This window comes from Gadus morhua, chromosome 18, assembly GCF_902167405.1.
Source record: "Gadus morhua chromosome 18, gadMor3.0, whole genome shotgun sequence".
NCBI classification, from domain to species: Eukaryota; Metazoa; Chordata; class Actinopteri; order Gadiformes; family Gadidae; genus Gadus; species Gadus morhua.
Genome location: NC_044065.1, coordinates 17,220,982 through 17,246,021, shown reverse-complemented (window position 1 = coordinate 17,246,021; position 25,040 = coordinate 17,220,982). Strand labels below are relative to the sequence as shown.

At 42.4% G+C, this 25,040-nt stretch overlaps 2 protein-coding genes across 2 annotated transcripts in view; both read right to left on the bottom strand.

The window, feature by feature from the left end:
• Window positions 1-263: 263 nt before the first annotated feature.
• On the bottom strand, window positions 264-19,403 carry LOC115531020 (dnaJ homolog subfamily C member 7). Its single transcript, XM_030340010.1, has 14 exons — window positions 19,274-19,403; window positions 17,882-17,970; window positions 13,359-13,483; window positions 11,212-11,325; window positions 10,714-10,788; window positions 10,477-10,595; window positions 9,923-10,076; window positions 9,161-9,325; window positions 7,761-7,852; window positions 7,408-7,481; window positions 6,920-7,066; window positions 6,306-6,467; window positions 3,486-3,578; window positions 264-1,993 (listed from the first exon to the last, which is right to left on the bottom strand). The coding sequence occupies exons 1-14, from the start codon at window positions 19,399-19,401 to the stop codon at window positions 1,956-1,958; spliced, it is 1,575 nt and encodes a 524-aa protein (XP_030195870.1). The 5' UTR covers window positions 19,402-19,403; the 3' UTR covers window positions 264-1,955.
• A 452-nt stretch (window positions 19,404-19,855) lies between these two features.
• LOC115531614 (zinc finger protein 385D) overlaps window positions 19,856-25,040 on the bottom strand; it is a 56,738-nt gene continuing 51,553 nt past the window's right edge. The window contains exons 8-10 of the mRNA XM_030340969.1: window positions 24,702-24,910; window positions 24,424-24,522; window positions 19,856-23,540 (exon numbers count right to left, since the gene is read on the bottom strand). Of these exons, the coding sequence (XP_030196829.1) occupies window positions 23,310-23,540; window positions 24,424-24,522; window positions 24,702-24,910 (539 nt within the window). The 3' untranslated portion in view covers window positions 19,856-23,309. The remainder of the gene's footprint in view (window positions 23,541-24,423; window positions 24,523-24,701; window positions 24,911-25,040) is intronic.

Here is a 25,040-nt window from a genome sequence, read left to right as displayed (position 1 = left end):
ATTGGCAATTTCTTTATATAATATTGCCCTGAAAAATTAAGTCACACTTATATGCATACATGTATATATCGTATATACAAAAACAAGTTGAGAATGTATAAAATAACAAGAAACAAACTCAATTTTTTGAATCTTTTTCTCTATACTGTAAAGTTTATGCATTATCCTGTATTACGAAAGTTAACCTGACGATGGATACTGATATTTCTAGAGCAAACCAAGTTCCACACAAAGACCAGGGCATAAAAAAAAACCGCACGATGTTACAGTAAAAGAAAAGTTTATTTTTTCCAAGAGAATAAAAGCATTGCATGTCTCTACAGAACAACACTGATGTGTTTAAAATCGTAACACAGATCAGCGATGGAACCACATCGATTCCACCCAATAACGTTATACTTGGAGGTGGGATGACCGCTTGGGATTGGCGGGACAAACCAAACGTGCATGACGGGTAGGTTTTTACCAATAGTGGGCTTGTCCGAGGATGATTCACTTAACGACAGTCTAACTGATTGGCGGGGGCTGGGGGGGGGGGGGAATCATTCGAGGTGCTTAAAAAAACAACAAAAAAAAAAAACAGGGTTCAGGCGTGTGGGTAGGTAAGGGGGGAGGAGACGTTTCAGCTTGCAAGATGACATTACTGGTTCAGTCAGGAGAACATGTATAACCTGACCAGTGCCTTGTAGAGAACAACAAGACCGGTTCCGTCATTTAAAACAAAAGGATCATTTGAGCAGGAACGCAGCCTTTTGGTGTACAGAGCTTTGTATGGCCTCAGAAAAAAACCTACTAGAGGCTGCCACTGAAGCCATCTCCTGGACACGAGAGTTTGGCTCGTTTTCAGAAACAAAAATATAAAAATCAACTACGAGGACAAAGAAGAGATTTCAATTTCAGCCGAATTAAGACGAAAGCAAAATGCAGAAAGGTCAAAAGAAAGGGAAGGCCATACATTGTGGCACTGAGCTGTCTTCAGTGTGAATATACATTAAATATAAATAGGGACATTAAACACAGAAGAGGATCCTAAATACCGATCTCGTTTACATTCCAAAAAAGCCTGAATCGATACTAGACACATAACCCTGCAGTTTGATCCTGCAGTCTGCAGGAAAACAAACAGTCAACAAGCATACCCCACGCACACACACGCACACAAGCACGCACACACACACAAACTCTGACACCCCACACATGCACACGCACACGGGCAGTGGGGGTTTCCCCAATAATATGAAGTCCAGTCAGTTTAGAAAGAGTCGAGTGAAATTAAAAGTGAAAACATCCGTAAATTTGGTCTGATCAAGTATAGAGCAGCAGTTTTACTAATTTAGAATCTGTCCCCAGTTTAACAAAATAAATGAGGAAAGCAGTAGTATTATTTTGGCAACCGCATAGGTAAACTTAAACTCGACCACATATATGGCAAGACATCAACCGGGCACTGGCATGACCTCAACCTGTGGTATGATCTCACCCAGACACTGGTATGAGGTCACACAGACACTGGCATGACATCCTCCCAGAGTCAAGTGTGACATCATCCCAGTATAGTGTGACATCATCCCAGAGTGTGGTGTGACATCATCCAAACCCTAGCGGGACCTCATCCTGTGCTTTAGTGAAGTAAAGCATCACCTCCGTAGAGTTTGTTCATTTTTCTTTTAAAAAGCCCTGCACCACACGTCAGTAATGATGTGATGATGTGATGATGAGTCCGTAGGAGCAGAAAACGGTGACCCTTGACCCCAGCCAGGACACAGGAACGACAGAGGGAGGGGGGGGGGGGGGAGGGAGGGAGTCCTCAAAGAAGTGTGCACAGGAATAGAAGGAGTTTAGAAAAAAAGAAAGAAAGAAAACCCTGGGAGAAAGAGATCCGTCGGAGAAGTTTGCGAATCAGACTTCATACTGTCCACGGCAGGGTCACGGCGACGTCACACGTTCCTTCAGCGCTAACCAAACTGGAAGAAGAAATTACCAGGACCGGCATCTGTGGAACAGAAAAGGGTGATTAGGTCTGGGCGATTTATCCTGAAAGTACTACCTTTATTTTATAAACTAATGGACCATCTTCAATTAAACCTTGATTATTTTCAGTTATTCTCTAAACAAACCAAAAGTGACAAAATGTTTACCGGTCTAGAAGAAACAGTCTGCAAATTCAGCATCAAGTTTAATACCTTTAGCCACCAAGAGCTGTCTCCAGCGGTGAAAAGCAACACAAATGTTAACTCTTGTTTTGCAAAATGTCCGATCGCCTGCCACTGGGCCCTTTCTGCCCTTAAAGAGTGACTGTTGAAGATGCTGCTAATGCAGTAGATTTGTAGCCTGGAAATCCAGACACATCTAGAAAGCTGTAGTCAGGCAACGAGAAATGAAAATGGCACAACTCGAGGGAAGGCACCAAGCAAGCATTTTAAAATATCACTGCGCTCAATTGGATAACACTACGACCCATCAGAATAATACAAGGGGGGACGTATCCAGAGCCCCATACGCTAAGCTACCAGCGAAGCTAACCGAGAGACAAGAGTCTAACCGATTTGACTCTTGCCGTATCTGGTTGGTAAAACAGCAAAAATGTCCTTGCAAAGGAAAGCTTCTTTTAGAGGAAAAGCCAAATTTAAATATTTCATTGTAATCAGCCAAAACCATTTCAAAACATGGTTTTGGCTGTAGCAAATCTGTAGCCATCTTGCAAAAAAAATTATCGGACTGATTCTGTAGCAGCGCTGGTGTCATCCGTTTAGTTTGTTTCTGGCCCGCCTATATGAGATACACCGATGTCATTGGTTAATGTTCGGATCGCCGTTCAATCTGGACTGAAAGTCAAAGGAAAAGTTTCTTTCCCCAAATTCCTTCTCCACCATGGCCGAGATAACCCCACTACGAGTCATTACTTAAGTACCAGAGACTTCCGAGAACCCGACGCAGCCTTTAATTCATAATATCATCTGGAGCCTTTCACAGCTTTTGGTTTCGATATTATATTATATAGATACCTACATATTATATATTATTAAACTGAAAGAAAGTAGAAAATGACGTTTTTTTTACCCCTCACTCACGTTAATGCCTGAAGGAGATGGAGTAATCCATCGAGAATGTTTCAAACACAAAACCAAGGCAAGTCTCGGCTGCCGCTTGAAAAACCCGGTTGACCATAAAAATACTTGATACGTACAATATTTTATGTATCTCACACAGCTATTTCGGAGATATAGCGCGTATTCGATATATCGCACAGCCCTTACTCTACGCAGATTATTATTATTTTTAAATAGTGTTCAAAAAACTGAAAACTGAAACTTGCTCTTACAAGCAAAACCGTTGAGGCTGGTTTTGTGGTTCAGCCATTTCACACGGTAGGAAAGTAAATTTAGGAATGTTACTATCCAGTTAACCGAAGCAATGTGATAGCATTAATTTAGCATAAGAGATATGTATGCAGTGCTAAGCTAGGTCCTAACAGCTGCACATACTTGGGCTTGACTCAAAGTTGTACCCTCCTCCTCCTCCTTGTCCTTGTCCTTGTCCCCCGAAGAAGGCCCTGAAGATGTTGTTGGCATCAAAATCTGGATAAAGAAACGAATGCACAAATCGAAGATTTAATGAATATTCTTATGAACAATAATTTGGATAAATTGGATCAAATAGACCAGCACAAACTTTGCCACAAAAGCATGAAATTATTTTACGGAGAAGAGAACACAAAGTACTCATTGTGTACAAGGGGTGGTGCTGCACCCTAAAAATTTACCTTATGGGTTCAGTTGGGATTTATACAATGTCTATTAAGTGCTGAATATGGTTAGCCTTGGAATATTGGAGTGGGTTACAGCCCTAACAGGGTAGAAAACAGTTTGGGCCTTGATCAATGAATTCATCTTCATTTCTTTTTAGGAAAAGGCAGGGTTCTAGTACTGATAGAATGTGGTAGATCAGGTGGAAAAACAAGCTCTTCCGGTTCATGAAATGCTGTCAAATTCCATCACTTCAAAGACGTCTCCCAAAGCGGATCGCAGTCCAATGGGAGAGCATCTTTAGGGCACCACTGCAGTTTGATGTCCACCTAGCTGGCAGGCGAGGCTGCTTTGGCAAACAACTCGGTTACAGTGTCGAGCTAACCGAGCCACATTTTGGATTCATTCCAAATGAATTCATGAAATTGCTATACGTTAGAAAGGTTTGTTACAGTGCAGTAGATTAATACAAACCAAAGAGTAGTTTGTTCAGTTATTGTTTGAAAAAAGGGGATGACAATTTTGTGAACCATTATCCGCAGTTAAATTATTTGAAAAAAACCCTGTAGACAAATTGAAAACCCTATGGAACATGGTCGCATTGGGTGTGCTCAAAGGATTCTGAGAACCAAACAGGCCTTAACCTACCTTCTCCCTAATGACATGCAGCACCAATCACTGCAAACTATATCAATAGCTAAATATGTAGAGCTAAATAAAAGATAAGTCATAGATAGTCATTGTAAATATTCTGATAGAAGGAAAAGATGTGAAAGTGTGGAATCCATCTCTGCCAAAGTTAAATGCCTTAACGTTAAGGCGATAAATACACAGCTGTGTTTAACTTTCTGGCTTTGATTGCCATGTCGTCAAAGTAGCCCTGTCCAACTTTGTTGCAAATTCAAGAATTCAGAGATTCAGGTCAGGAAAATCGCGATGACCATTGAGTATTATTTAACCATTTTAAGACTCAATGTGCAAAGAAATGAATTAATAAACCTCAACATATATGAATGAAGACTATAACAGTCTCAATAATATAACAAACTGTTAATAATGTCTACCGTAACAGTCTTATGCAGACATTAGGGGTGTTAACGGTTACAAAATATTGTAAACGGTTACACAACCCCTTTTTTTTCGTGTACACGGTTAACCGTTTTATTTATTTATTTATTTATTTTAAGCGGACAGCAGTCGCGCTATACGACCAATGGAGGGTAGAGTTTAGATCGAAAATCAAGCTTTTGGCCGTGATATTATATATACAAATATTATATTATATACTATTATACCACGGTCTGCGGGAATACTCGATTCTGATTGGATGCAGGGTGTGCATTAACTCCTGATATACGGACACCTGGACAAGTAGTTCCGTCAAATTGTCTGTTTACCGTTCTCAATTAATGCGCTAGCTGGCGTATCGTCTCTAAAATAGTAGTAACCATAGCAACGGGAAACAAAACAAAGCTCAGCGGACTATAATACCTCCCGCTACCTCCCGTTCTAAAGTCGTAGCTATGGTCCGTCCTAATTACTGGAGGAGTGAACAACGTTTCCGTTGCATGAGAACCCAACGGGCGTGTAATGGTGGTTCCGGGTATTAGTCGGACCCTCAGGCGTAACCAGGGAAACAAATGTATGTTTTGTGGAAAACTTTATATTCAGATTGTAAAACGCATGAAAATATAAATGAATGGTCTTAATTTGGTCACCGTTGGTAAGTGACCGTGGTATAAACGGGATAATGCCCTTCGAGGTGTCCATTATCAGGAATTAATGGACTTCGCGGAGGCAACCGGTTCACGCCTCCACGTCGTCCATTAATTCCTGATAATGGACACCTCGTCGGGCATTATCCCTTACTTATATTATATATAGAGCTCCGTGAGTCGCAAACGGCAACATTGACTTTCTCCTCCGTGCTGCAGTTCATCCTGGACTGCACTGCACTGAGTTTGACGGTTGAACGCTGATTGGCTGTTACAAATTCTCGTGAACGCGCTCGCCTGTGCACGGCAAAAGTGTGGCGGGACAAATCAAAACTTGTCGCCGGTTTTCTCTTGCGAAAAATTTGCCCGATACGCGTCTCTGCGTTCACTTTGTATGGGATCTTGTCGCCCCGTCGCGTTTAGTGTGAATGTACGGTTGAGGCCAGCACTGGAACCGTGAACTTACACGTTACATGACGTAGACTAATGCCCGGTGTTCAGTTACCCAACATTTATCGCGTGCATTTATTAGCTCCTTAATGTTGCCCAAGTGGAACATTTGTAGCTTTATTAATCGCTAAATAAATAGTATGCGTTATTTTGGATTACATATTTTTTTTTTCCGGTTTTCGTTTACAGATTTTTCCTAAACGGTTATGATTTACTAACCGGTTACACGTGTACACGTGTACCCGGTCACACCCCTAGTAGACATTATCATGTACATGTTTTCTATGTTCGATCTTTCATCATTCCAGTACCATCATTAAAGTACCCTCTGAAAAAGACGGACTCTGCAACTGCCGCATTCAACTGGGATGACTAGTAGTAAGAGATATCTGACCTCCTCCTCCGCCTCCACAGCCACCGTCGTCGTCCAGGTCGTGGCCGCTGTCGTAGCGACACTTCTTCTTAGGGTCCGACAGCACGGTGAAGGCCTCGCCCACCTCCTTGAACTTCTTCTCCTCCTCCTTCTGCACCTCTGTCGTGGCGGCGCTGTGACGGTCTGCCCGGGAAACGCAAGATGTTGGGAACGTTACTCAACGTTGACCAACGACATGCCTCACAGCCTAACCTCAACCCCTGCACCTCCAGACACTAGACGCTCAACCAGTGTCACCCCAGTCGCTCAACCCCTCATAGCTCGACCCCCTCAGAGCTCGACCCCCTCAGAGCTCGACCCCCTCAGAGCTCGACCCCCTCAGAGCTCAACCCCCTCAGAGCTCAACCCCCTCATAGCTCAACCCCTCATAGCTCAACCCCTCATAGCTCAACCCCTCATAGCTCAACCCCTCATAGCTCAACCCCTAGTCCTAATTGTTCAACCCCTCATAGATCAACCCCCCACTCCAATTCCTTCATCCAAAACCATAACCCATGAACCTTAAGCCTAACCTCCAACCCCTATCGAGCACTGTATGAGTGTACTGTACGAGTGTACTGTACGAGTGTGCGTACCCGGATGGTGCATGAGGGCTCTCTTGCGGTAGGCCTTCTTGATCTCGTCGTCGGTGGCGTTTTTGCCGATGCCGAGCACCTTGTAGTAGTCTTTCCTCTTGCTCTTCTTCAGCTCCAGCTGGGCAGCCTTCAGCAGCTGCTTGTGTTCTGAACACACACATGATATATGAAACTGGGCTCCGTGTTGGTCCATGGACTTCCATCCACTGGACTTAAATGACATTACAGGTACTCTGTCCTGGAATGGAGCTTGAATGTCTATGTTTAATGAATGTATGTTTTTAACTAGCCGCGTGCCTAGGGGCTATGCATGAAAAGTAGCCTCTTCAGCTTACTCTGGCAAATGGGAGCAGTATCAACTATAATCCAGTAGTCACATACTCTTGGTTATAACAAGCTTCTGGAGTACGGTAGACATGGCATCTAGCCATGAAGCTAGAAAGTCACACAGTAACACTCAACCTTCCATGGTATCATTGACACCTTACCTTTAGTTTTCTCTGTCTGGTAAACTTTTTCGTAGTCCCGCACCGCGTCGTCATACTGTTCAGTGTCTGTGTAGCTGGAAGGAAATCACAAAAGTACCAAAGTCAGCTATATTTATAGTTTTACACCAATCAACATTTACCTGTAAAATCTGTTTTCTGGTTAGTGTATGCACAACGCATCAAACTAAAGAGAAAAGCACTTTACCATGCCAGGACGATGCAAAATATGCATTTCTTTATTTTCGCATCTAAAATAGAATTTCTGGCCGTTATAACTCGGCAATCTCCCCGGAGGCTATTTGCATAAACCCGATGCCGATCACCCCCCCCCCCCCCCCCCCCGGTTCACGTACCACTGGGCTCGTCTCAAGTAGGCCTTGATGTACGTGGGGTCCAGCTTGATGGCGCTGGTACAGTCCTCGATGGCTTGATCCAGTTTAGTCAGCTGGTGAGAACAACATCAAATCCGGTTTAGAAACAGGCTCTTAGGACATCGTCCGATACAACAGGTTATGTTTAACGTGTGTAACATACAGTATATACACCGTAGACTAGAGTCCTCCAGACCCATCAACGGTTCTTTCAAAGCACAATTCAGTTTTCTATATTTGTACGCCAGCGGTCGAAACACTTCACTACACTACGATGATGGTGCACAGACAGAGTCCTCTGAACTAGCTGATTCAATGGAGGAACATGCGAACAGTGGGAGTTCATTGAAACGACGTATTGTTGCATTGCTGGCTTTAGTACAAGCCTTGTGAACCTCAAATAAGGTGAAAACGCAGAGGCAGAACCCTACAGATTGAGGAATTAAGCAATCCAATTATTTACAAATTAGATCCTAGCTAGGATGTTTAGCAATGGCACCTACTGGAATGTTTCCTTAATTGGATACCATCGGAAACATACAATTGGAAACCATCCTAGCCCAGTTGTGTCCCGCTTTATTTGGAAAATGACCCGCCTGTCCCTGACCTTAACGCTATAACCATACCAGCCTGGTCTCTCTTTACCCTCATCTCCATAGCCTTACAGTAGGCTTGTTCCAATGTACCATTCCTTAACTCAATATAAACATGATAACCAATAACCATAACACACGCCACAAGATTCCTGACCTCATATCCCTGGCCCCTTAGCTTAACTCTAGGATTGCAACTATTAAATGATTAAATCAATAAATCGATTAACTGTTCAAATAATGAATGAGGTTACCAGACGTTTGCTGCCTCATGCTTCAGAAATGCAAAAAAAATGGTTCATGAATCAAGTTTAAAACATAATTCTTAGCAGAAGGTGAAGAAATAGCTGCGTTGCCGTCATGTCAAAGGCATCTATGTATTGTGTTGAAGAGATATTTACTTAGGTAGGTAGTAGCTAGCCCAGCTAGCACCGACCAGTACCGTCTCGTAATACCACTTTGTACCCCAAGAGGGCACCGTCACCGCGGCGTCCTGCGGCCCTCAGTCCAACATGAGAGGATGACAGTATTCTAATCTCTTGTACATTATAAATGATAGAAATAGAAGCAAAACAAGAGTTAACATTTGTGTTGCTTTTCACCGCTGGAGACAGCTCTTGGTGGCTAAAGGAATTAAACTTGATGCTGAACTTGCAGACTGTTTCTTCTAAACCGGTAAACATCTGATATTTGACGATCATAAATCACATTAATGACAATGAAATTATAACTTAGTGTCAGCCCTACTTGACTCCATGACCCTTAGCTGCCTGGTCTCCCTTCATCTACCTTAACTCCTGCGGTTCCTCTGTTGCAGTACAGCTTGGCGTTGGTCTTGATGTTGTTGGGGTCTATCGTCAGGGCTTCTGTGTACAGGCGGTAGGCCGCCTCGTAGCTGCAGTCCTTGAAGGCCTGGTTCCCCTCCTCCTTCTTGGCCTTCAGAGCCTTGGCATTCTGGAGGCGCAGGAGAAACCAAGATAAGTCACACTCCATCTACAAAGTTCTGTCCAGTCCTCCTTTAGTAGACAACACGCGTGTCCAAAATTGACTAACAAGAGAGGCTGAGAACAAATACAATCAAAGGATCCAATCAAAATTGGGGTTTACAGAACAACTAAAAACGTATAGTGCTGCACAGCCTACCCTAAAAAACAACCAGACAGTACAAAAATTCAAGGATACTTATTCGAGAGTTAATGTACCATTCAGAAGCCTCTTCTAACCACTGATAGGCCAAGGTTGCCTACAGTCAGATTTGGCTATGAGCAAAAACCACACCAACTCTAGACCTGTAGGATACCTTTCAATCCTATATGGTGCTATTATAGCCACCTTAATGCGGTTTACCTATCAATGCATTTCAAGCGAGTAAACACACATGTCATGCAAGACAAGACGAGCTCTTTAGGTTAGGGCGTGAGGAGCCTCTCTACCCTTGAAGTTGGTCCATCACCTTAGCTGGGGTGATTTGCGCTAATTTTTGTATAGCTTTGGTCTAAATAATAAACATCGACCCAACAGCCGGACCACCAGGGACCACCAGGGACGTACTCTGCAGGCGAGGCGGGCCTTCTCGTGGTCGGGGGCCATGCGCAGGGCCTGGACGAAGAACTGCACGGCCTTGTCGATGCAGTCCTCGTAGTAGAGACACAGGCCGCGCACGTACAGGGCGTCAGCGTTGGTCGAGTCTATCCGCAGGATGTCGCTGGGGGGCAGAGAGCGGAGGGCGTCTAAAATGAGACCACCTCAGACCTGGGCTGTGGGGGTTCTGATTTGTTGATGGTAGGAAAATGTATCTTAATCTGATAGTAACCTAATTGTTGAAGTCAAATATATGATGCTTAATGCTTCTAAAATGCTAATATTTAGTTAATGGATCATTCTTAAACGGATACTTTCGTTTTTCTGGGCTGCTGGTCAGATAAAGTAAGCAAATTCAAGACATCACTTTGGACTCTGGTTACGTTTGTTTGGCATTTGACATTATTATAGACATTTTACAGACTAAATGATGACTCTGAACTAATGAACACAAAGCTGGATCGACCCTAATCTGCAAGTATCAAGGCGAGTCCCGCTCGACCCGTTAAGCCAGCCCTAGTTACCTGGCAACCGACTGGGCCTCGGGGTAGCGTCCCAGCAGGGCCAGACACTCGGCCTTCAGGATCTTGAAGCGGTGACACGCGCTGGCTACGCCCAGGGCCCGGTCCATACAGTACACCACCTGGAGGGGACAAGCCATACCGAGTTATACGGATGGACATCAAGGAGGCTCACCACACTGTTGCTGGGTTACGCCCATCCAGTGAATGGGTTGAGTCTATCTCACGGGGAGAACTTGCCTTTCTGAAATCCCGCTTTTCAAAGCCAGATTCTGCAACTCGCTCAAACTCCAATATGGATGATGCGTTCTTGTGCTGAAATGAATAAACAAACAATAGTACCATAAGTTCCAGGCCATAAGTTCACTCAGTCCTTAAAGAATGATGCCCCCATTGAAATTGTAAGCGTCAGACTTATTTATTTAGTAATGGTTGAGTGGCATTAAATAGAGATGCACCAAAGGCATTCAGAGCGCGAGAACACTTATTAACTTATGGATACCTCAGTACCGCTACTTCACATTCAGTATTGGTACCTGTATTGTTATCGTTACCAGTTTTGGAGCATCTTTAGTGTAAAGGTTGCAAGGTTGAGTGCAAAAAAGTAGTGTACACAAAAGTGAGTAGCTCTCTCCAAGATCCAGCAGCATTGGCTAGAATCGGATGGTGGACGACAGTGGGTGATGACAGCGGTCTGTGAACGACAGTGAACTGAGTGTTTGACGGGCAAACTAGTACCTCCTGCTGGGCCTGCATGTTTCCAGGCTCCAGCTCCAGAACCTTCTGGAAGCAGCGGCTGGCTGCCATGGCGTTGCCGAGAGACAAGTGGCACTTTCCCTCTCGCAGGTGGCCCTGGGGGGGAGCGAGGACAGGGGGAGGGTTTAAACTTGGAGAGAGGCTTGGGCTGGGGCCAGATATTATGTAGTGCCACGCATCATTTGGGTTGGAGCACTCGGGAGTGTACCAGCGGTCTGCTACTTGGTGCACTTGTATCAGAACTAGTACATGGTCAACAAGTTTCAGGCAATATTTAAGAGGTTTCTCAACACACACATCCTCAAAAAAAAAAAGTAAATAGATTCTGATTGTATACTCAAAGAAGTCCTTGACATTTGCTTGACATTTCATAACAAATTATTCATAAGGCTGCATAAATCAAGCATTTTAAAATATTACAAGGGTGAAAGAAAGCTGTATTCATTTTGAGATGGGTGCTCAAATCAAGAGTTCAAGAAGTACTCCAAAATTCCTGCGCATGTCTGCTTCGTGTCAATTATTTAGTGAAGATGTAAAAGTTTTAGAACCACAGGTCATTTGGACCCTTCATTACATAAGAACGTACTAATGAGACTAAGCTAGTTTCAACCGGCCTGGTATACTGTCTGAGAAATCGTACAAATCAGTATTAAACAAGACTCTCAAACCTTCATCCATTGTTCATAAAAAAGTATTGAGGATGTAGGATTTTCCTTTCCTGTCATTCAGAATAGAGGGTGTTTCTCTCTGCGTGCTCTTGCATAGCGCTGGTGTTGTGATATTTTTTGTGATAATTTAAAGCACTCCCATACGTTAACATATAAATATTTGATCAAGATCCACAAGCGACATGTACACCGAAGGGCTGTCCGAACAAAGTCAGTGTTCGACCACTTAGTGGAGGCAAAAACAGCCAACGGCAATAAGGTGATTTATATATTTTTTAGGGCTGTAACGATGCGCGTATCAAACCGAAAATCGCGATACTCAAAGCCACGAACCTGTCTCGCGGTGTGAGAAGGCAGAAGCGAGATATGCCCTTTCTACCTCTTCGGTCAAATTGTCCGATTGAAATTTGCTAATAATTTGTCTAAATAATAGTCTGCTGACAGCGCCCCCTCCTATCGATGCCGTAAATATGTGACGAGATGCCCTCTCTGTGATCACAGCTCTCCGTGGCTACGGAGGATTGCATTTCTCCACAGCCGTCGAAGTCCTCATATGCGATATGAATGACATTTATCCAGAGTGGGCCAAGCGCGAAAAAAATTGCCTTGGTGAGCCTGTCTCTATTGTTTTGTGTGATTTGACTGGCAGTTTGTCTGCTTATAGGTCGGAATGAAGCGACCACCGATTATTGACAGGATGGGTACTTTATTCTACCGGACTCGTTCGCTTCTTCACTAGACACACGCGCTACCGCTCGCTCTCCTCGCTCGTCCACTCACTCGCTGACGTCACTCACACACGCATACGCACACTGCCATTCTATTCTCGCGCACACACATATGCTACTCGTAACACTATGCCTCGTTATTGCGACGTTCATGTTTTTCCTCATCTATTGAAAGTTAGGCTATTAAACATGTTGCATTCTATACGGCCTGATTATGTCATTATTTAAGCTACATAGCCTAATAAGAAGCGCTAATAAGGATATTTGAATAAACCAACCAAACAGTTAAAAGGGCCCTATTATGCCTACCAGCAAAAAGCATCCTCCAACTGCAATCTTTGGTTATTTCTTTATTAATTTAGCTATACTTTAATAGTATTCTTTCGGTTGAAATCTGTTAAGTGTTCCAAATTATTTGTTATTAAATGTTACATTAAGAATTGGTATTTAAGTGTTGTTTGAATAAAATGCTTTTTAAATTTAAAAGAATCGTGGGATGTATCGAACCGTGGGTCAAAAATCGTGATACAAACCGAATCGTGAATTTGTGTATCGTTACAGCCCTAATATTTTTCCTTTTGAAGTGATACGAAGACAAAACATGTTTCCACCAATTAAACGTTGAAAGATTACTCACTTCATATATTACATTTTTCATGTCGATGTGATCGATTACTTTGGCGAATCGCAGCAGCCATAGTTCACATGCATGCTGTCTGGTATTTGAACACACCTTCATGAAACATTCATCCAGCCGCACGGACTGCTGGGAGTCTTCCAGAGCCTCTCGGAAGCGACTCAGCATCATCAGCGTGGCTGCCCTGTTGCCGTAGTAACTGGCATTTTTGGGGCAGGCATCTTGACAAAAAAAAAGGTGGGTCAAACAAAGAAGAAAACAATGGTAGTCATCATCTTAGGCAGAGTGTAAAGGAAACCTGGTGGAAATAAAGATTGACCCAGTACATCATAACTCAAAATGTATTATCCACTAAATTTGGTTGCAGCCAGGTAACGACATTCAATCCATCATAACAATGCAGTGTTTCCCCTAGAATTTTTTTTAGGCCCGGTGGTAAGAGCTGATGGTGTGATTTGTTATACATTTTTCACGGGATGCTAGAGTATTTGTTGGTTATTTCCAAATAAAACACTTGCTTAGCCATCACAAGTTGGTTAAGTTATGGACATATAAAGAACGAGGCTAGTGTTTCGCGGGGGCGGTAAAAATGTCCATGGTAACGGCGGGCTGAACCAATCAGACGTCGCATTTACGCGATCGGTTCATGGTATAGTTCTTCTGCCGGAGAATAAACAGTGTTTTTCTAAAAACAAAGTTGACTTAATATAAACTAATTTCATGTACAGGAGCATAAAGCACCAATACATATTGAGATAGCTGGTGGTGAGCTTGGATGGTTATGATATTATGGCTAATAATAATAATAATATTTTATTTTATTTATTTTTTTTTTTCATTTTTTTTTTTTTTCTCTTTTTCATTTTTTTTCATTTTTTTGGCCGGTTGTTGGCCTGGCGGGGGCGCTCGTTGGCCTGGCGGCCCGCCAGGCCTGAACAATGGTAGGGGAAACACTGCAATGACATGAAAGACAACATACCAGATGGGACACAGATACAAAAATACAGTAAAGTGACAATAGTACACTAGGGCTGCAACAACAAATCGATAAAATCGATTACTAAAAGCGTTGGCAACCAATTTGGTCATCGATTCGTTGAGTCGCGCGATTAATACTTCACTCGTAGGCGCGGCACTGTTTACAGCCAGCCGCCGACAGGTTTATGCACACCCACAGCAAGCTTTAGTGTGAGCGACCACAGCTTGTATTTTGGCCATATCTTAACACTGGACTGTAGGCCTATATAAAAGTGTTGTACCTTCACTGTCTTTGAGTCTGCACCGCACGCATCAACAGTCATTCAAATCAGCGGTAGTAATCACACAACCGGACGGTGTAGAAAGTCCGGCAGTTAAAAAAATAGTAATCCAGTTTTTAAAATCCATGTTAAAATCAGAAGGATGTAGAGCTAGTTAGCTAAAAAAAAAAGTAGCAGTGTCAACTGTGATGTGTTCAGGTCGGCTCAGTAATATGATTGATGTTTGGTTTTCCCAGCAATATAAAATAGAAGAATGGAATTATGACATGTTTAACGTCCTATCTTGAGCTATGATCATCTTATCAGCAATTAAAGCAATAGCACAAGTTCTATTTCAAAAAATAGAAAAGTATCAATAAAGACTTGGATCGTTAAGGAGTCTCGAAAAGGGTATCAATAAAAATTAACAATCTCCTCTCATCTGAGAGAAATTAAGATGATTTAATTTATTTTTATCCGTTAGTATTTACCGGTTAAAGATCTTGTCCGATTAACCGGTTAACCATGGACATCCCTTATATACTGTTTATAGATAAATGTATATCATACATTGTAATATGTTTTTTTTATCATTTAATATAACTTTCAATATTTCCGGGACGTTTGAGCAATAACCTGGTGTTACTACACTTCAGGCTGCACTGAATTTGAAGTAATGTTCCGTTTTTGAATAAAGATGCGGCAATTGTGTTTTTTTTATCCGATTCATCGATTAATCCAAAAAATTATCGACCGATTAATCGATTATTTAAATAATCGTTAGTTGCAGCCCTACAGTACACTTCATGTGTTGACAAAGACAAGCAAATGGCTGATTGCAGAAAGGGCTTAGTGCAACCATGAGTGCAAATTCAGCCTTCTAATTGCAGTGCTAAAACAAAAGAGTGACATTTTTAGACCTCTGATTTGGAACTCTATCTTCTACCTGAAAGTGGAAGCTCTCTCTCTCACTGAGGGGGCAGGTCAGACCAATATAGCACGGGCCTTCCTTATGACCCGCAGCTCATAAAGGTCAGAGAGCTGTGCTCGGTTCACGTAAACATGCTGTTCAAGAATCAAGCAGTAACCAAATATTAGTTTTTTTAACAGATTAATCAAGATGCGCGCTGATTTCCTCAAATCAATAATCATGTCCTTTGTCTTAACACATTCAGTTCAAGGAAAAACACCATGACACAGTCAGCAACGACCAGTCCATGATCAAGTTCGCCCCCCACTTCAGGAGGCTAACATGGTCAAGTAATCTGCAAGAAAATTATGACGTGTCTATTCTTAAACCAACTCTGGCAGCTATTTGTGTAAAGCATATAAAGAAGGGGAGAGTACACTTCAATTTGGGTGAACCAGAGGATGAGCAACGCTTGTTTAAGAGGACACCATTAACACACTGGTAAAAAAGCAATGAGAAAAATCAATGAACAGAAGTCTGGCATGAGTCAGGGGGCCCTCAAGATGATGATACAGGCAGGTCAGCAGCATCAGGGTGACCTCCTCTACACCTCTGCCAGCTCTATAAGCAAGCTGCAGAGGATCTAAAGACCTATAACTAAAGATCCAAGTGCTTCAGTCTAAAATCATTCACAGTCTTTTGTTTTTTACACTTGGCGACAGGGACAATTGACAATTGTCTTTTGTAGCTCAAAATATTCCATTAACATGCAGCGCTGTTCAGCACAGGTGTTCACACAGATCTCATCAGGAGCCGGACTCTTTCTGGTATGCGTGTGCCTAAACGACGCAAACAATTTCAACATATATGCTAATATTTTGAATTGAACTGTTCCTGCTCTACGGTCTGCTCTGTAAAGTCATTTTTATCATACCCCAAGTAGAACTCATTAAAACTATCAGCTTGTGCAGAGGTAAAACCATGAAGAATAACTAAGCCGTATTCCCCCTCTCATTACACCCCGTCAGTTTCTTCATGTCGTTCCAGAGAGCTCTTTGGTTAATGCTTCTAAATTCTCTCGCCATCTTGTCCTTGGAATTAATTGTAGCTTTCTGAATTCAGCCATTAAGTGTTTTCCTAATTCCCTCCCCTTGGTTCCAACACCTCTATAAAAAGCAGCTTTCCTTTGACTAACAAAACTATTTATTTTCACTTTCACTTCGACTATCTTGGTGGGGCTCACAAGAGCCTGATCAAAATGAAATGTAGCTACACACACACACACACACGTTATTCAGTTCATTTATACCGTCTGAGGGATCCCATGAACACTGACGAGTGCACTCGAAGCTGCCCTTAAGGGCCAGGGAACTGTCCTCACCAGCTGCTCCCGCTGTAACACAGGCTTATACCTCGCTAGGAGGCGTACTACATTATGTTCTGATGATTCGAGAGGGGGTCCACATTAATAGGACTGTAGCACAAGTCCGATGATATAGATTTCAGTTGTCTCACTTTGAATAGCACTTTCAATATCAGCAGCTGAATTGGTGTTTTTGAGGGGATTCCCCTAAAAATGACGAACATTTGAGGTAATTCCCTCAGGAAGTAGAAGGGCATTTGCTGTTAAGGTAACATTACTGCACCATCTGCGGTTTATATACAAGCAAACTCTTCATGCGTTTTCCCAGTCACCTCACAGTTAAGAAAGAATAGGACGGAGTCCCAGGGAAGAATCCAGCTCCATTTCTTTCAGCCTAGTCTAAGTCAACGCCATGATAGTCTTTCCTGAATTTACGAAGATGGATATTTGCCTGCAGCTCATCCGTATTATTCCTTAAGGAACTGCCCACTGGTTTCATAGATGCACTGGGATGACATTAACTAAGTACATCCGGTCATGGGGTCTGCATCTAGAGTAGATATGCCAAATCCTGTGAATACTGAATACTCAACTTTGGTGAAGGCCCAAAGCAATTTTCAGGATAAAGATTGCTACAAATGAAAAAGGGTTCTCCATTAATCAGTGATGTTACAACCGCAATGATTGGGACGATGCCAGTTAAGTAAGGAGTTAAACCCTCAATTAAACACAGAATTCTCAGACACAACACCTGGGCAGCGCACACCTTATGAACCCTAAATCCTGTACATTCGCACCCTACAGCACCAGTGGACTACAGAACTGAACAATGTTTGGCATGAGTTAACATCAGTACTCCTTTACCAGTCAACCAATCCCCAGTACGACCGGTTTAGACCTGAGCCCGAGTTAAAATATCCCCAGTTGCAGTTGTTCATGTCCCTCCCCAACAGCAGGGTGCTACCTGACGGTACATAACGTTGTGTGTTTTGTATTGCAGCGTGGCAACATTTGACTCCCCAGCAGGAAAGGCTCCTTACTACCCTGGCTTCCCCCACATGAAGGTACTGCCAGTAGTGGCGTTGAGGAATACAAAGTGATGTCTCACCGATGGCCTTGGAATAACAGCTGAACGCCTCAGAGTACGCTTTGTTGATGTAGAAGGCATTCCCCTCCTCTTTGAAGACCTCCGCCTCACTGTGAAATAAAGAAGGCAAGATTATAACTTTTATTTGCATAGAAATCAGGTCAAACAATACAATAATGATAATGAAATATCATCATTATTCCGACAAATATTAAAGACCTGGTTACAATAGATTGTGAGAGCATAGTATGCCCATGTCTTCGAAGAATCAATAATACAGAAGGGACATAGTTTCACTGGTACACCAAATAATGCAGTATTTTTTCAATGTTGGGAATGGAAAAATATCCTTCAACAATAAAGTGTACTTAGTTCTACATAAGACATTGACATCATCATGTGCATGTATATTGTAGTGAGCCGGGTGCACAAATTATTGAACTATAATCATAAAACATACTCAACGCTTATTCATTAGCCTCACCAGTGACTCTGAAATGAGGTTCCAAAATCACCTTTGTTTTACTAAACACATAACATTTTAAAGAGTTGACAGTTTATTTGAATGTAAACGAGTAAAAAGTTTGTCACCGTTTGGCTATTGTATTTAGATGGCTTTTAGTGGTTGAGGTAAAAAAAATAGTTAAGACCATTGCCTGGAAAGTTCTGGAAGATTGAACCTAGCTCTAGATAGTGGCCATACTTTCCCCGCGTTCTGGCAAATTGCTGAACACCTAGATATACCAGAATTGAATGTACACAAGAATCAAAATACACCCATGATGTTAGCCAAAGAAGATTAAAGCACAATGCAGGTGTTTTGTTTTGGAGCAGTTAAGTCTGGAGTGGATGCCACCGTGCTGAATTTTCATAAATACAAGATAAGAGATTATTTTAAAAAGACGGCCAATGACGGTGTCACAACAGCCAGTTATATGCAAATGTATTTAACAAATATTGATGTATTGGGATTAAAAAACACAAACAATGTATAAGGAAACCAATACGAGTACCACAATGTGCGTAGCATCCACAGCAGCAGTCACGTTGATATGGCTAATCTACACAATACGAGTGGTTTTAGATGTAGCTAACAATGAACCAATGTCCTCTCGTCATTTAGCAACGAACATCCTAAACACAAATCCACCTTAAAATGAACCTCAAACCGGCCTAATTGTATCCGCAACGTGTTGTGTCTTGCTATCTTTTATAGCTATCTGGTTAGCTTAGCACTACAATTGGCCTCAGCGTTAGCATTAGCATTAGCTTAAGGCCCGGCAAGGAACTCAACTGGGTCAGGGGTCCCCGTCGCCGGTTAACACCGCAGGGCAATATCTGGATGAAACCCCAAACCGGTTGTAGTTGTGTGTCTAAACCGGATAAATAGATGATGTAGATGTGTATCTGTACCGTTCCAGGTCCATTAAATTGAAGATCTGGGACCCCGATTCGGGTTCCATCGGCATGTCGATGTCAACAGCTGCCATCTTGCCGAGAGGAGCCGAGAGAATCCGAGTGACGCTGTTTCCGAGAGCCATGAAGAACCGGTTCCTCTTCGACGTAAACGGTCAGTTTTTAGTTATATTTCATTTGTGTATTTTATGTGGCATAAATAACCCTTATAATGCAGATTTCCCCTAATCTACATTTCTGTACCAGTTTGCATTATATTTATGTAAGATACATATCTTCAATAAACTATACCAGACATTTACATTTTCAAAAAATAAATACAAATAAAGCCGAATATAGATCACAATATTGTTTCATAAATAATTAATAATTAACAATGTTGTTACCCTATACTTTTTATAGTTATTATTTGAATCAGTAGATGGCAGTCAAATGCTCTCTAACATGCTTTTACTTTCTATGCGAGGAGAGGTCAGTTAGGCCTGGCCTCATATTTATTGAACTTGTGCAATTTGATTTTGTATTGCCAATGTTTTGTGAAGCCTTTTTTAAATTCGACCACGGCTCAGTGATACTTTCTGATTTAATGGGCAGTTTATTTCCATTTATGACTCAGGAAAATGAACAGCATAAAAAATAAGCATGAATCAACAGTTTGAAATTGTTCTCTCTCATGTGTTTTGAGGGGTTGGCCCCTTGGCCTATTTACTTAATAAGAATCAAACACTGTTATATGAAAAAAATGTATAATTTATAGAGTAATATACAACAATTTATAGACATTTTTCTCTTAATGAATAATAATTTACATTATTGCAATGAATGGATGTACAATAAATTATGCAATGCATGTGTTTATAGGTAATACTTCATACAACTTCAAAGACATATTGCTTGAGATGGTTTGGCACAATCTGGTGGAAGAGAGATGTGTTTCTTTACATAATGAGTATTGATTTAAAGCTACACAGGGTGTTAATTTATTGAAAGTCATTCATTTATATATATATCCTATTCAGTCATTAAGCCTTCGAGAACTACCTAGTGTAGCCAGCCTCGTCACTAGGGATTGAGGGCACCACGAAAATATCTTGCATTGGGCCCCCGATAATTATCCAACATGAAAAGGTTAATGAGGTTTTAGGACGTTTTTCATCTTCCGGAGCAGCTCTTCTTCACCGCTCAACACTGCCACCATCAGTTAAGAGAAGGACAAGCATGTTATTTATTGTTTGGGGAACTACTTCAAAGAAACTACTTCTGAATCTTTTCTGGATGCCATATATAAAAAAACTAAGCTCTTAAATGGTGGTGGCGGTGTCTGCCAAAGAGGTGTCGCCCCTTAACCTCATTAAAATGATGAAACCCTTTAAACGGAAATGACATTGTATTGTATAGTGGATAGAACCCCCTTAGATGAGAGACTGGTCTGAGGAGAAAACCTTCATGCTTTCAAGTTCATCTTAAACCACTGGCTTCGTCCCACTAAATTAGAACCGGATGAAAATTTGAGACTTTGATTACGGGGCATATACTGGTACCCACCAAATGTATGTAATGTAAAATACTATCATGTATATAGAGAGCAAGGCATGCCTTGAGCGTAGTCGGCCGGTAAAATATCTGTAGGGAGAAAAACTAAATTTTAAATAATGGTGTCACTGAGAATCCTGCTGAGAAGATATAGTTTTGTATTCTCACCAGTGATTACCAATTTTGCTTTAAAAGCAAACATGGCAAATATCTGTATATTCTTCCTCAAGTAAATATAAGCTAAATACAACCGCCTAAATGGATCTATGTATCTAACCCTAAACCTAACACGTATATTGAGACCACCTTTGCCTGAATGCATCTAATCTGGAGAGTTATTCATGAAAAGGATTCACTAAAATCTTAGAGGTGTAAGTATACCATCCGGAAATTGGTGTTCAGGTTTGCACCACAAACAGTGCAGTCTACATGGGTACCACTGTGTCTGCTCCTTTTTTGTTTTAGCAACGGGATCAGACAGAGTGGAGCGTTATCACCTGTTTTATTCCACCTGTACACGAGTGACCTGTAAGTACAGATGAAAGGCTGTATGGTTGGTAATACAGTAACCATCTCATGCATGCAGATAACCTGTTGATATTAAGGGGGCTGGCCTGCCACACTTTTTGCAAATATGCTGCCAGCATGGGGTTGATGATGGTATAAAATGTAATGCAATATGCATAACTCAAAATATAATGCAATAAAAAGCAACGATAAGATTGTTGAATCCAAAAGACGCCAGGAATCTAAATGTCCTTATTCTTGTCTGGTAATGCACTCAACAAATGTAAAGAGGTAAAAGGCCAGCCACTGTATCATCAATGACCTCACTGATGATTATAGGCTATGCAAAGTCCAACTTGTTGATTTGAAAGTTTACGTGTTGTGCTAATTTGAATTGTTCATAGTTTAAAGCCTTCTACACAACAGTAAACTGCTTTCTTGTGGGTCAGCTGGAGGAAAATCTGCATGCAAATACACAGGGTGGCCCCGCATATAACGATGACGACGCAATGCAGTTGTTGCTGCATCAAGCCATAACAGTGCTAGCCATATGTTTGTCTTTGTTGGTGTACCGTCTTGCCTAGACAGGTCATAAGATATCGAATGCATACATGTATTTGTCGCCTGATTTTGTCTGGGAATTCTGCCGTAGTAGTTCTAACAAACCTGGTAGCTAGAATCACATCAGAGGCACTGGCTTTGCTCTGCATTATGTGTCTTTTTTAGATGGGAAACTAGTACATTTTAAGGTTTGTCTGTAGCTGTAAATTATGGCTCCGCTGGGTCTGCAATAAAGTTATTAGTGAATTGAATTAGTTGTGTATTAGCAGCAAACAAGGATAAAATATTCAGATTTGATCTGTCCATCATCTTTTTTTAACCTCATATATAATACATAAATTAGGTTAAAAAACACAGCTGTACCATGATATAATAAGTCAAAGAAACACACACTCTCTTGGCCAGAGTGGATCCCTACAACACAGCCATAAAGTTCCAGGTTCACTCCCCAATGCCGACCAGATGTCTGCAGTCTACTGTAGGCCTCCGTGGTCAAGATGCCCGTAGCCCCCACCTGCTCCTTAAGGACATGCAGCTCAAAGCATTGCAAATCCAAAACCTGGGATTAAAGTGTGTGCTTGAAGTCTGCACTTGGCATTGCGTTGAAGGGTTATGACAGACTGCCACTATGTTCCCCAGAGAGACTTACAGGGAGAGAGAGACACACACAAAATAAGCCAAATGTCTTATAGGCAGATTCAGTCTTTCAAAGGTTATGTATCATCTTAAGGATTTTTTTTCAGAAATGAGTTGTGCAATGTAAACAAAACTGAAGAACACAAAATGAAAAGATTGTACTTGTTCCCTTGGAGCACACTTGAGAAATCTTCATAAGGATATAAATGGCAACGTTGACGTGTATAATGAACACAGACAATCTATATTTAAACTAGCAAGGTCTTATTAACAAACATAAATCTGTCTTGTCATCATGGCTTTGAGAGGAACCTCAGGAGAACAGCTGATCAGAGAAGGGGATCTTCGATGTTCGGTGGGACGCCACGGTCACTCAGCGTCTCACATCTAAATCCCCGTAGCTCAAGGAGTTTGCATACTTTAGTCATGACGTGAAACCTGCCAAACGGGACATCAATCTACTGTCGTCAGGGCTACACTGCTATGCCAACCCAGTTATGTTATACTGGCATGATTAGCAACTGGCTATGCTGTAATGCTAGCCCAGCGTAGGCTAGTTCGAGCTTGATAAGCCTGTTATGGTAGCCTCGGCTAGGCCAGGTATAGCTTGATAGCAACTTGCTATCACCTTTATGCCAGCCTAGGCTAGGTATAGCTTGATCTAGCTGGAGCTGTTGTGCTAGCAAAGTCATGGGTAAGCATCGCTTGATTAGCTCCTGGCCTGTAGTTCTAGTATGGAAGCGTATCCATGACTGGGCTGGGTATGGTTTAAAGTTAGCAGGTTGTGGCCGGACGGCTAGTATGGAGAGAAGATTATGGGTGCGTGCGTGGCTCGCAGGGGTCCGGGGGCAGGCCTGAAGAGTGTGGGGCTGATCAGAGGCCCCTGGAAGAAGGCTGTGGGGCCGTGTGGGCCCCTCAGGGCCAGCGGCCCCGAGGCTAGCGTGCAGAGAGCGGCGGGGTTAAAGGGGTTGTGCAGGAAGCCCGGAGGCAGGGCCTTGGACAGATGTTTCTGCAGGGCCAGTTTAGTCTGCATGGGGAAACAAATAGGTCACAACCTTAGGATTAGAGTTTAGCCTGGCTTTCTCTAAAGCAGACCTATACAGAAAGACAGAAAACATACAACGCTGCTTTCATCAACTAGGCTCAACTTATATATATGTTGATTTGATTTCCCCTGGTATGCATATCGAATAGTGGCTCTGCGTCTGCACTGAAGGGCGAATCTGTGCCACTGTATTTAGAGCTAGTTCTAGTTTTACAAAGTCTTTCATGGCTGCACTTTACCACAGGACGGTAGACGAGATGGGGTAGCACAAGTGCCTGGATACCCTGTAGAGGCTGATAAGGGCTTAGCCTATCTCCTGCTCATCCACGGTACCCTCCCCATGTTCTGAGTTACATTAACAATACGATTACTCCATGACAGACGATTGTCTAATGTGGCACCCAGCGGCTGTTTTTTTTTTCTTCCACCTGCTAAATGTCGACCATATTAAGGCAGAAATCGAGTTTTTAATTTGACTGTAACATAATATGTGTACCTAAAATAGACTTTGTCTTTGACATGTTTAAGAACGTCCTGTATTTCAACGCTAGACTCTAGTTGGGCTCTTTTCGTTCAGAGTGAATTACAGATATGTCATGACTAATGGTAACCGACATTCACAGTGTTGTCTATTCAAAGCGACAGACGGGTCATTATTAGTAGTCACTGACAAGTGCGTTGTGGCATCGTCTGCGTACTTTGCTTCATGTCTGCCCTGTCTAAGACCCTGATAAGTCATTTGTAAAGTGAATATTAGCAGCCTGAGGCCCCAGCCTTAGTTATCTGGCTGGAGAGATGCCATCTGCCCTCAACCTGGAATGACTTTCCCCCACAGCTCATATGTCCAAGGTCTATGAATGCTCACCGCCAGCAGCGTGCTTGGCTGGACCTTAGCGTACGGAGTGAACTTGGGCTTGGACGGCTTCCCACTCACACGCTCCTTGTGTCTCCGACTACTCATGTGCTGGAGGAGACAGCAGAGACCAACGGACACTCGGATTGGTTAACAAGCCTCAAACTAATCATGAGCATTTAGTTATTTAACAGATCGTTAGTCTGCACAATGAGAATAGCTTGAAACTACAGAGTAACCAAACACTGTTAATGGGAAAGGGAGATGAGAAGATGTCCCGCCTCTCGTACCTGCTTAAGTTGTGACTCAGAGTTGACGGACAGCTGGCACAGTTCACAGTGGAAGGGCTGACCGGTTGGAACCGGGCCAGCTCTGGTCTTAAAGCCTGCCCAAGACTTTGGACGGCTGGCCGGGCGAGCCGATGATGTCACCTTGACCCTGCGTTGCAATTGGGTGCCGCCACCACTCTGACCGTCCAGCATCTGTTTGTGCCTAGAGCCTTTTCCCACCAATGACAAGAAAGGGTGGGTTTAACATTTTCAATTTCAATTTTTGATTAAGAAAACTACAGAATTGAACAAAAGCAACCACATGACATTATTTGAGGGTGTTATGGGCCTAATAACTGC